The following is an 11252-nucleotide window of genomic DNA, read 5'->3' on the forward strand; positions in this document are numbered from 1 at the left end:
GAGGCGAGGAGAGCATGATGGAAAGCTGCTCCCCCCGACTGCTTCTGACCTGCGAGCGAAGGACGGACGACGGCTTACGAGGGAGACACAAAAGCCCGTCAAAGTCAATCTTCGAATCAGGCGCTTCTGGAATGGAGGAAGCCTGATCAAAGTGTCATGATCACATCGCCATGGTAACAGCCTGCATCATCTCCTGTCCTGACCTTATTTGCAAGAATCAATTCTGATCGCGGGTGAGTAAAAATATCGATTAATCGATGCATCGGAACATTCCCGCCCCTAAATTTGAGGCTTTCATTTTTCACTTTTGTGCACCAAATGCACGAATGAGTTATTTGTTATTGTTATTATCTTAGTGAATCGACATCAAATAATTGAATGCCGAATCGCAAGCTAAACAATCCAAATCGAATCGAGCCATGAGGTTCGTAACAATACCCAACCCAATAGTCATCAATAATGATCAGCAAGCTGCGAAATTTGAAAATTTCCCAAATGTTCTGCTCGTGTCAATCAAAATTGGCTCAAAAGGTTTTTGTAAAACGATGACAATAGTCATCAGAAAAGAGTTGTGGCTATTCATTCCGCTGAAACTATTACAATGAAAATAATTAACAACACTAAGAATCGAACACTGAATCGGTCCACTCTGAACCTTGTCAGCCTCTCGGCTCGACATCCGTGACCCCGTACCTCCATCCCGCCCTGCTCGGTACCAGTCGGACGCCCCCCCCCCCCCCCCCCCCCCCCCCCCCCCACCCCACCCCAACCGGACTTGGCTCTTCGCCGGTCCCCCTCTCCCTTATCCGCCACAACATGGCTGACACGCCGAGTCACAAAGTCAATTCCCGGCGTGGGAGGACGGTGCGCCAATTTGGTACCGAGCACGCGGCCAATTTGTTCCGTTCCAGCTGGTACCGGGAAGGAGGGCAGGTGTCAAGAGCCCAGTCCCCTCCATCACGCCCCTGCAACACGGCTCAACGGAACTCGACCTCACGAGACCTCTGAAGTCATCGGCTCGGGTCACGTCGCGTCGACAAGCCGCCCCGGGACGACCGGACGACGCCTTCTCGCCGCCCCCCCCCCCCCCCCCCCCGCCCCTCCTCATCCTCCGAGACTTACCGGTACCGGGGGGGGGCAGGCGGCGGCGGCGGTTGAGATGGTGCAGTCCGGGGCAGAGCCTATATATAGACCACAAATGATCCCTCCCGCGTCGACCTCCGGGCTTCCTCGCCACTTTGCAGTCGTGCCAGTGAAGGTTGGCAGGGGGGGGGGGGGGGGCGAGGGGAGGAGTGAGGAGGCCAAAGCCGCGGGGAGACGTCTTGTTCCAGGCCGACAAGAGGATGACGGGTCGGTCACTGAGCAGGGCAGATGGAGCTTTCCTCTCTCTCTCTCTCTCTCGTGCACGCGTGCGCACGCTCTCGTGTGAGCGCGCGCGCGCACGAGCGAGAGAGAGAGCGGACGAGAGAGAGAGAGAGAGAGAGAGAGAGAAAGAAAGAGGGACGCAGTGGCTCTGTCCACGCGCCACGCGAGGTGAACAATTTTGCCCGTTTGAGGCGATCACAACAGCGCAGTCGAGACTTTTTCGCACAAGCACCAGCCAGAGCCGGAATGGAACCCAGTGGCGTGTTGCTGTGCTGAAATGCTGGCAAAGGAATTTCGCCATCTAGATTCTCTTTCCGACCACTTTGGACTTTTACTCCCTTCATTTGAAAACGGAAATCTGTACTTTCTTCTCGTTACATTGTCAAAATAGGCTCCCTTCCTTTTTCCCAACCGAGGCGCAAGAAGAAAATAGAGAGGTAAAGCCAGTTGAGAGAGAAGCAAGATATTCCCCATCCGTGGCCTTATAAACAGCATCATGCGGCATGTAACGTGATTAGTTATTTTTCTTAGTACGATGTAAGTTCATAAAATAGGGAAGTGTGTTTCCTCATTGTGGCAAGTTATCAAGACAGATACTATATGTAATTGACAGTAAAAAAAAATTTAAAAAAATGCATTTTTTTTTATTTGCTACTTTTGTTCCTTTACGGACGGACAGGAAACAGTACTTCTACTTTTCCCAGTTTTTATGGACACTGTGCACACTGTGTGTGCGGGGGATGCACAGTACTTTTGTCTCCTCTTGCGCCCCAAGTGGCCACCGGCTGTAATTGAAAATGGCCCTTCTGTTTAAAACGGCGACCTGTGCGGTATTTTGGGGCTTTTTTTCATGGACTGACACAAAGTGCTGACTGTTAAGCACTAAATTGGCCATTTTGCGAGAAAATGACATTGTAAATGTTGCTTTTCAACTTCATGTCAGTAACACGCAGGCACGTTTACTGCTGCAGTAACAAGCATGAGCCTCTAGAGGGAGCGATAGCAGTAAAGCGAGAAAAATGAGAGTCCACCAGAGTGAACAAAGTGTGCGAGACGGCAGCAAACTGTCACTTTTATTTTACTGCATCATCAGTACATTCAAAGACATGTTGGATTTGAGGTTGGCCTTCACAGGTCCTTCTGACCGTCCTCGTCGCAGGTGCAGCACAAACGCTACGTTGCAACGCTACCCCGCGCGTACCCCGTAGGCACAGACGCAATCAGCGCTACGTTAACGGAAACATTTTGGTGCAGCCATGACACATTCGACAAATGAAGAAAAACTTGAGATTCCGAGTGACATCTTTCGTGCTGTCAGTGGTCCACCGCTGGTCAAAGTTCATGCTGGTTTTGGGCCCAACCTGTGAAAGCCGACTTGGACGAAACCCCAGAGTGGACACTCTGACCCGGATCAACTGGACTTTATGTTTTCCCGTGGCACACTAGACGATCTCTCAAGGTACTTTAACGTGGGTGAGAATCACTGCAGTGGCACTGGATTGGATTTTGTGTCAACTGGGGGCAAGAGGAGGGACTTGCCTCTGTTAAATGTTTGGGAGATCCTGGAGGAAGGCGGCTGCAGCTGGTGTACATCCTGTTGGTGTGTCGGTGGGGCGCGGGCGGGGGCGGGGTTAATCCTGTAGAAGCAGATCTTCTAGAAAACACAAGACCAAAAAAAAAACAAAAAACAAAAAAATCCAGTTCTTTCCACAACATCAGATAGATCTGCATCCTTTCTAGTCTTCAACAGGCTTTTTGTTCGAATCATAGCTGACGCAGGAGCAGCTCTACTTCCTGTGGTTCTATGTCAACTGGCCCCCTCACTTCAGAGCCCCCCGGCCCGAAATCCCTCAAACGTAAAGCTCGTCTTCACATACTTGCTCTCACACGACAGCTGCTGTGCAACACTGCCACGACATCCTAGCAAGGTAGGAACAAACGTCATGTCTCGCTATTTACATCGACCTTTTGTTTGGACTATTTGCTACATGTACGTTGAAGTTATCCTGAGAACGGTCAAAAGACTTCATTTAGGTTTCAAATCAAAACATATAAATGATGATAGTATTGCTCTACCCAGCCCAAAGGTCAAGCTGATCGATTCCTCTGTACTTCCTGTCAAGATGGAGTCCCCCCTGCTTTATTTGGCGACGACCATGATCTTGTCATGCGCTGTCGCCGCGTTCTCTCGCGGCGCCGGTCCCGCTTCCTGCCAGACGATGAGTCCGGGTCACATCCGGGCCCAACCTCAGGACCCGAAGCAGAGCCACGTCACCATTCGCACGTCGCTGCGCTCGTATCTGCCTGGACAGCTGGTTACAGGTAGTATTGACCATTCACTTAGTAACGATTGATCAGCACAGCAGAGTTCAGGTGATGGATGATGATGATGATGATGATGATGATGATGATGTAAAAATGGTCCAACGGCCTAAACAAGATCCTCGGTCCGCAGTGACTGTTCGAAGCTCTCGGGACTTCATGGGCTTCCTGCTGCAGGCCCGCAGTGGTGTAGATCCCGAAGCAGGTGCGGCCGCAGGGTCTCGCGCGGAGGGTCCGGTTCTGGTGGGCGGCTCCTGGACCCTGGCTCCGCCCGGGACCCACACGCTGCGCTGCCTGTCAGAGGGCGACACGCTCACCCACTCGGACAAACAGCTGAAGCGGAACCTGTCGTTTGTGTGGCGGGCCCCCGATGCACCCGTGGGAGACGTTCGCTTTTAGTGAGTCCACAGACCACACCCACCCGTTTGCACATTTCTGGCAGACTGTCCAACAGTCACTGGGCTCTCTTTGTCATTTTAGTATCACAGTGGTCCAGTCCTACTTTGTTTACTGGGCGGGGATTAAGTCTGCAGTGGTGCGTGACGGGAGTCGAAGTCTTTGGACTGGGAGAAACACAACAGGAGCACAGCGAGAAAGAGCAGTTTTTGGTCTCCGTGATGAGAACTTGACTGCAGTGCCAGGTACAAATATCGAGCATGAGTGTTCCCTGGCGTCGTCATGACAAACACTCCTTCTGGTCTTAATCAAGCCGCCGGTCTTCCGCAGGAAAACAAGGCTTTACCCCTGAAGGAGTCTGGAGCAGCACTGCAAGTCCAATGTCGCTCGCAGGGCACCAAATGGGTAGGGGGGTTACTAAGAGGAACAACTCTGGAAATCAAAATCCAAGAAGTCTTTCTAGTGACAACTACCCAGATTTAGGATCCGTGGCTGAGGAGTCAAGAAGCGATCCTTACTCATCGCACCTTCCTTTCATCACCCCGCTCCCACCGGATGAAAGTGCAAAAACGTTCTCCGCTCCTGCGCCCCCTTTTCCGCTTCGCTCCCTCCGCCATTGGAAGCATGAGAGTAGGGAGAGAAAAGACCCAGAAACAAGGACGTCCAATCGAAATCTACTAAAGCCCTCAGAAAATCGCAGTCTCCTCAGCACGAGCCCTTCAGTGCAAACATCCCAGAAACCCACAGGACCACCAAATGTGCCAACCAGTTTGTTTGCATACGAGACCCCAAGCAACTTTGCCACGTCCCAGAGGAGGCTCACAAGACATGAAAACCAGAGCCAGTCTCGGTCTTTGCTTCAGTCATGGTCACACACTGACACAGATACATCTTCCACCAAGACAATTTCCCATTCCATTCCCTTTTTACCGAATCCTCTGAACTCCCCTAAATCTCTTCTCCAGCCCCATACAAAGCCTGAAGAGAATCCATCCGCTTCCAGAGACGGACTGCCGCAAGCTCCCAGCAGCTCTCGTCAAACGCAGCTGCAAACTTTCTTGGCTCGATCTCGACAGAAAGTTAGCTACGCCCCGAGAAATCTTGCCCTGTCTAACAAAGTAGTTGAGGGGCTGAGTACTAGCCCCCAACCACGGCCCCAAGCCCATCTCCAAACTGTGCCGGCCTACACCCAACCCTCAGTATCTACTAGAAGATTAGATGCGTTGCTTTTGACAACAAGGACTGAACATGCCATTGTCTCTTCCTCCACAATGGTGAAAAGCATCAGCCCATTCTATTCCTCCACTTCTTCTCAGGGTGTTATCTCCCTTCAATCTTCAGCAAGCCGCAAAGCTCCTCTTGACGTCTCCGAAGACACAACCACACAGCCATCTTTTACACGTTCCTCCAGCCAAGAAAAAAAGTCTCCTGGATTTTCTGCTCTCCCAAATCCTCCTCCCAAATCGATCTCGATCATTCTGTCCTCCCCTTTCCAAATGGTGTCCTCCTCAACATCTTCAACATTTCTCATGAGCGGTGTCATCAATTCTCCACCATCAGCTAGGCTCTTTTCTCGTGGTCCCTTTAGCGCTTCTTCCAACCCAGGAACAGGGAGTTCCCTCTCATCTTCTACTACCACCAGCTCTCCAGCTGTCCCCTCCTCCACCAAAGCATGCGTTCCTTCAACTTCTCACCCTTCTTCCTCCATTCCCACCTCAGTGGGACCCTCGTCTTTGATTTTGCCTGCCCCTTCTTCCTCGCAGGCAACCTCCCCGCATCCAGGACCTTCTCCGGCTCCACGTCAATCTGACTACAACCTCCCCTCAATACCTCCCCCACCTTTGCCATCCCCAAGACAGATCCGCGTTGCGTCGTCTGATCCCAAACAAAAGCGTAAGACCTCAACCTCCAGCCGCAAACTCCAATCCAACATCGGGGGTGTATTAAAACCAAAGTCAGCAAAGCCAGATACCAAGCTTCCCTTCAATCCCTCGAAAATTCCAAGCATGGAGGGCAAGTACCCCGAAAGTGTGCCTAGGCATAGCTCTTGGGAGCTGGGAATGCTGCTGGGCTGTTCGGCCGGCCTGGGGATGGCGCTGGTGGTCGGCGTGCGCTACGTGTACCGACAGGCCTGCGGGAAACGCACCGAGGTGACCCTGAACGACCGGGAGAGAGATTACGGGAGAGGCGAGCGACGGATGATCCAGGTTCAGGAGTGTGGCGATCTGGTCCGAGTCCGCCGAATCCGAGAGAACAGCCTTGTGCTTCTTGCCGAGTACGACATATTAGCATCGCCCGGAGACTGAAACGTAATGCCATGTTAGACACAGACACTTTCAAGACTCATTTATTTCCTTATCTGAAAACAGATGGACATTTCGGATCGTTTCTGTAAACCTGCGATTAAAAAGACAAAACGGCAGTCGCGGGGCGCCACAAAACGTTCAAACTCTTTGGTTCCAGTAAACATTCATAGCTTGGGACAACTTGGGTCTTAGTGTTCATGTTGTGTCGTCATCACTTGGGTTGAACATCCAAGGCTTTAGGTCATATGAACTACAACATATTCTGGCAAAACTCAAGACTATTGTAACACGAGTTCACATTTCCTGTCAGTGGAAGCTCGAATAGTGAGTAGAAACTGTAGAAAAGAGCAATAAAAAAGGAATGGTCCCAGCAACACCTTGCGTCCTATATCAAATATAAAACATGTACCTTTGCTTCTGTTAAATATAGAAGAATAAATGTTTTGTTTTTTGCCATCGCGAGGGGCAGCAAGGCGGCAGGTGGTCGCCGTTGGTCGGCCACCGGAAGGCACACGATCGCCCGGCGATTCGCTCGCTTCGTCAGACGGGCTGCAGGCTCGACATCTTCATCAGCTGGAAACACACAGAAGAGAACATTTGAAGTGTGCGTGTGTGTGTGTGTGCGTGCCGCCGTGACAAACAAAGATGTCAGCAAATCTTTCTCTCTTTCTTTCCTTTGGTGAAATAATCTTTTGATGTTAGCAACTTTTGGGAAAATTAGCCAAAGCATGTAACAACAAAGTCGAATCGAAACAAATCCCAAAAGTCCGCCAGGACAAACAGGAAGCGGCGCGCTCACCTTCTGGCGGCCGGTCATCCAGCTGCGGATGGTCGGCACCAGCACGGATCCGAGGAGGATCTGGGCCGGGTGGTAGATGAGCAGGGGGACCGAGATGAGCGACAGGCGATCGTAGCCCGCGAACACGATCTTCAGCATGGGGATACCTGCACGCCCGTCAATCAATCGCGGTCACATCCCGCCCGTGTGCGTGTGCGTGAGCGCGGGCGCGTACCTAGCGTTAGCGACTTGTGCGTGGAGCAGAACACGATGGCCACCGTGTCGGCGGGACTGAATCCCGAGCCGGCCCTGCGGACGACACAAGCGCTCAGACAATGCAGTGCCAGGTGTTTGAAGAAGGTCAGAAATAACGTCCGCGCTCGCTCACCTGCTGGAAAACCCAAACGTAAGCAGCATGAAAGTGAGCTGGATGGAGAAAACTGCAAGGAAACAAGAGGATCACACAACCTTCTCAGACGTCCGGGCATTCGTCATTAACTCCGTGGAGTGAGTCATGTTTTCTCACGCTTCCGACACGCACGTTCTACTAGCTATGGCGACACATTCTGCGTTTATATCATCCATATACATACACTGTTGTAGTGGGCGGTGCCTTAACTTGTGCGACTTCCAACGTGTTGCCATTTTTCTTCCTCATATTCAACATGACAAGCCAAGATCGACTGCCTAATCTTTATCTTCAACTCGAAAACTCTTGCTATTCTCAAATCCAAAGCGATGCGACGCCGCCATCTGTAGGAACCCGTTAGTCATTACAGTGGTTTACAAACCTGCATTTCACAGACAAAATGGGGGAGACCCTCTTCCACGCCTACCTGTTGAAAAACGTACTTGAAGAATATATACGTTGATGGCAGTAAATGATTGGATTCCTGACAAATATCAACGTCCACGGTAGTCAATGAGCTAACGATCATGTGACACAAAATGTCATTTTTGATTCTGCGACATTGCAACACTGTTCACCTGCGATTTCAATTCGCAGCAAAACTAGTCGCCGACAGTCGGTCACTCGAGAGAGTTCAGTCACGTTTGTTCGCGTCATTCGGACTGCAGCGGGCCTGACAGTTTTCCACTGTTAACGGTCCCCAACCTGTTTTTGGCGCCGCAGACCGGCGTAGAAACATGAATTTACTCACTGATGAGAACGACTACAAGCAGGCTGGTGGGGTCCAGCTCCATGCTGGGGTTGCTGAAGGTGTCGCAGAAGGTGCTGTAGATGATCACCAGGAGGACGGCGCTGCTGACGGTGCCGAACGGAGGTTTCCTGCGCTCCAGAAACTCCCTCAGGAAGCGGCGGCACACCTGCGGGGGCACACCGTGAGCACGCCGCTCGCTCTGCCCACGAGGTTCCGCCGGCGTACCTGACCCAGGGCGAGCGGCACCACCACAGTCATAAAGAGCTGAGAGAAGATGGAGCCAAAGGCCACCGAGGATGAGGAGCCCAGCTGGAGGAAACATTTCAAAAGGTCCCTTTTTACCCATCAATATCTTTAAGGCGAGAAGGCCTTTTCTATATTTGTATGATTGTTTTTATGAAGTGTCATCACACAAACATGTCAGCTGCAACTTACAAAAATCAGCAGCAGCGTCGGTGTCACCACGATACCCTGCGCAAGACAAGAACCCGGTTACACGGCGCTTCACCTCCCTCAAAACGCGCGTCGCGCCACGCCACGCCAATCTTACCAGGAAGCTCCCGAACGCAGAGTTGAAGATGGCGGCCGCCTGGCAACACACGCCCGATCGGTCACCGTGGCAACGACACATTGTTTCTCGCCTGACAGAGCGCGCCTTACCTCGTTACCGCCGACGGCTTTGGTGAGAATGACGGCCGAGGAGACCGGAGGCGGCATGCAGCTCACCGTTTGTAACCTAGGCAACGACACCCCTCGGAGTCAGGATGCTGTGAATGCTAAATGCTACTCTAAAGCGTGCGGCAGCGGTAAAACTATAAATACAAAAGAATATACGTTTGCTGTCGCTCACGGATTTTCAGTGGGTGTGAAACAGATCCCCCATCCCGCCCCGTTCACACACTCCGGCCCCGAATGAGCCTTTCAGGTCAAGTCAACAAAACGTTACCCTCTGAGCAGCCATTGGTCGATGGTGGTCAGCGCCAGCACTCTGACCAGCAGCCAAACGGTCAGCGGGAAGAAGACCAGCGTGAACGACTGAACGAAGAGGTGAAGGCGCACGTGAAGCAACGCGCTGGTCAACTCCTGCACACACACACACACACACACAATACATTTCAATGGCCGGTGATGTTCCCGCATCTCATCATGGGGGGGGGGCTTCACCTCTGTCTTCAGCGAGAGGCCGCTGTTGAAGAAGATCAGCGAGACCGCCACATACGAGACGGTGATCTCGGGCTTCAGCGGTCCTGATCGGGCGAACACACACACAGTTTGAGGGGAAAGTGGTCACTATGGCAACCATGGAAACAAGCAGACATGTCCCGACATTCTTCGAGCAGCAAGGCAACGTGTAACATTCAGTAGCAGGTTATCGCAAGATGTAAAGGTGTCCGTGAACGTCTCATCATCCCGGCTGATAAAACGCCTTTGGCTTTGGCAAATTACAAGAGAGAGAGAAATGGCCTCATCTTCACCAAGAGACACTTTCACTGGCTGTGGTCCAAATGTGCGCACTCGTGAGAGGCGTGTGCGTGTGTTTGTGCAGAATGCAACGTGTCACCAAACCTCCCTCGGAAACTTCCGGATCCCACACTCACCTTCCATTTGGAGAGATATGCATAATGTATTCTCCCTGTAGTGATATGTCAGACGAAGGGGTCAAATTTAAACCTGCCTTCGGCGCACGTTACGTTAACATTTGAAATGATTTATAATACTAGAGCCCATATTAAAAGGGAACAAAACTGAAATGGGACCATGTCTGCAAGGTGACGTTGAATGTGGTGACATGTTCGCATCCTGGTCTCACCTCCTTTGACACCGAGGCCGGGCTGCACTTTTGCCGACAATATCACCAGCACAATCCCAACGATGAACCATTCCTTCCGAATGCTGGCCAGCAGACCCATATTTCGGCACCGGCCACTTCCGGATCACCCGGCGGGCCGCTGAAACTCCGAACGGCCCGCGGCGAATCTCTTTTGCCGGCCTTCTTGTCCACACAAAGCTCGTTTGAAAAGAGTTCCTACTTGTGATGTCAAGAGTTCCTCAAACGCAGCTTCCTCTTCTTCTTGAGATCATTGGCGGTTGACAAACAACAATGGCAGTGAAATGGCGCCACCTTCCGGTTAAAGTGCGCATTGGGCTGCTGGACGAGCGGTCGTTGTCACCCGACCCGAGAGGTTTGTGCCAAAAGTCAGCGAAAAAAACAGTAACATAAAATTCAAAAGAAAGTGAAAAGAAAAACAAAAGCGTAAGCGAAAAATACAAACGCAAAAATCGTCATCGCGTTTGCGATTTAAAAGGTTTTGGGTGAATCTTTTATGCACAAATCTGATTCCATACAGACACAAGTAAGGAAATGTTGAATAACCCTTTGATTTTCAATTTCCATTTTTAAAACGAAAACAGAACATAGCACGGGACACAAATCGAAAAAATGCCTGTACTGTATTTGTTTTGGAATGGGGGAAGTTGCCACCGACAGTGCTCATGCTGGCCAGCAGAGGGCGGCAGCGTAGTTCCTTCCACATGCCAACCGGACGGAGGAGGGGGCCAAATTGGATACTTTTGACTTTATCGCGTGTAGTTTTTCTCATTTCTCCCCTTTTTTCCCCCTGAATATTACAAAATGTCTTGCCAGGAGTTCCTACTAAGAGTGTTACTTCTGGAACTGTCTTCTTCGCTTCTTTAGTGGCTGTTTTGGTGTACCGCCCACACCCAAAGAGTGGATCGAAATAATATAGTTTTGATTTATATTGCTTTATGTTAGCAGGAGTAGCTAGCTGATGATGCTAACTGCTAGCCGCTAAGCGCCCAACTAATGATAAAGCGTCATTAGCAATATACATATTTTTAAAACGAGAGCATTTATGCATCAGTAAAGTAAAAGCGTAATAAAATGCCTAAAAGTATAATTGTTAT

At 51.0% G+C, this 11252-nt stretch overlaps 2 protein-coding genes across 7 annotated transcripts; one reads left to right on the top strand and one right to left on the bottom strand.

Annotated features, from left to right (window-relative positions):
• The first annotated feature begins 103 nt into the window (after positions 1 to 103).
• Positions 104 to 6421, top strand: si:ch73-14h1.2 (reelin domain-containing protein 1). 3 transcript variants are annotated; one of them, XM_061763929.1, is made up of 5 exons: positions 104 to 233; positions 3136 to 3687; positions 3821 to 4085; positions 4168 to 4328; positions 4414 to 6421. In XM_061763929.1, the coding sequence occupies exons 2-5, from the start codon at positions 3309 to 3311 to the stop codon at positions 6387 to 6389; spliced, it is 2781 nt and encodes a 926-aa protein (XP_061619913.1). In that variant the 5' UTR covers positions 104 to 233; positions 3136 to 3308; the 3' UTR covers positions 6390 to 6421. The 3 variants fall into 3 exon arrangements, with proteins under 3 accessions (XP_061619913.1, XP_061619915.1, XP_061619914.1); XM_061763931.1 differs by lacking the exon at positions 104 to 233 and having other exon boundaries at positions 1465 to 3293; positions 3446 to 3687; XM_061763930.1 differs by lacking the exon at positions 104 to 233 and having other exon boundaries at positions 1465 to 3293; positions 3489 to 3687.
• On the bottom strand, positions 6415 to 11151 carry slc10a7 (solute carrier family 10 member 7). Of its 4 annotated transcripts, XM_061764015.1 has the most exons (12): positions 10138 to 10473; positions 9492 to 9574; positions 9274 to 9410; positions 8988 to 9063; positions 8878 to 8916; positions 8763 to 8798; positions 8553 to 8636; positions 8328 to 8493; positions 7556 to 7607; positions 7403 to 7476; positions 7189 to 7334; positions 6781 to 6962 (listed from the first exon to the last, which is right to left on the bottom strand). In XM_061764015.1, exons 1-12 carry the CDS (start codon positions 10235 to 10237, stop codon positions 6930 to 6932), a joined length of 1026 nt encoding a protein of 341 aa, XP_061619999.1. In that variant the 5' UTR covers positions 10238 to 10473; the 3' UTR covers positions 6781 to 6929. The 4 variants fall into 4 exon arrangements, with proteins under 4 accessions (XP_061619996.1, XP_061619999.1, XP_061619997.1 ...); XM_061764012.1 differs by having other exon boundaries at positions 6415 to 6962; positions 8763 to 8916; positions 10138 to 10471; XM_061764013.1 differs by having other exon boundaries at positions 8328 to 8636; positions 8763 to 8916; positions 10138 to 11151.
• Between the last annotated feature and the right edge of the window lie 101 nt (positions 11152 to 11252).

Source organism: Phyllopteryx taeniolatus, chromosome 23 (genome assembly GCF_024500385.1).
Source record: "Phyllopteryx taeniolatus isolate TA_2022b chromosome 23, UOR_Ptae_1.2, whole genome shotgun sequence".
In the NCBI taxonomy this organism is placed as follows: domain Eukaryota; kingdom Metazoa; phylum Chordata; class Actinopteri; order Syngnathiformes; family Syngnathidae; genus Phyllopteryx; species Phyllopteryx taeniolatus.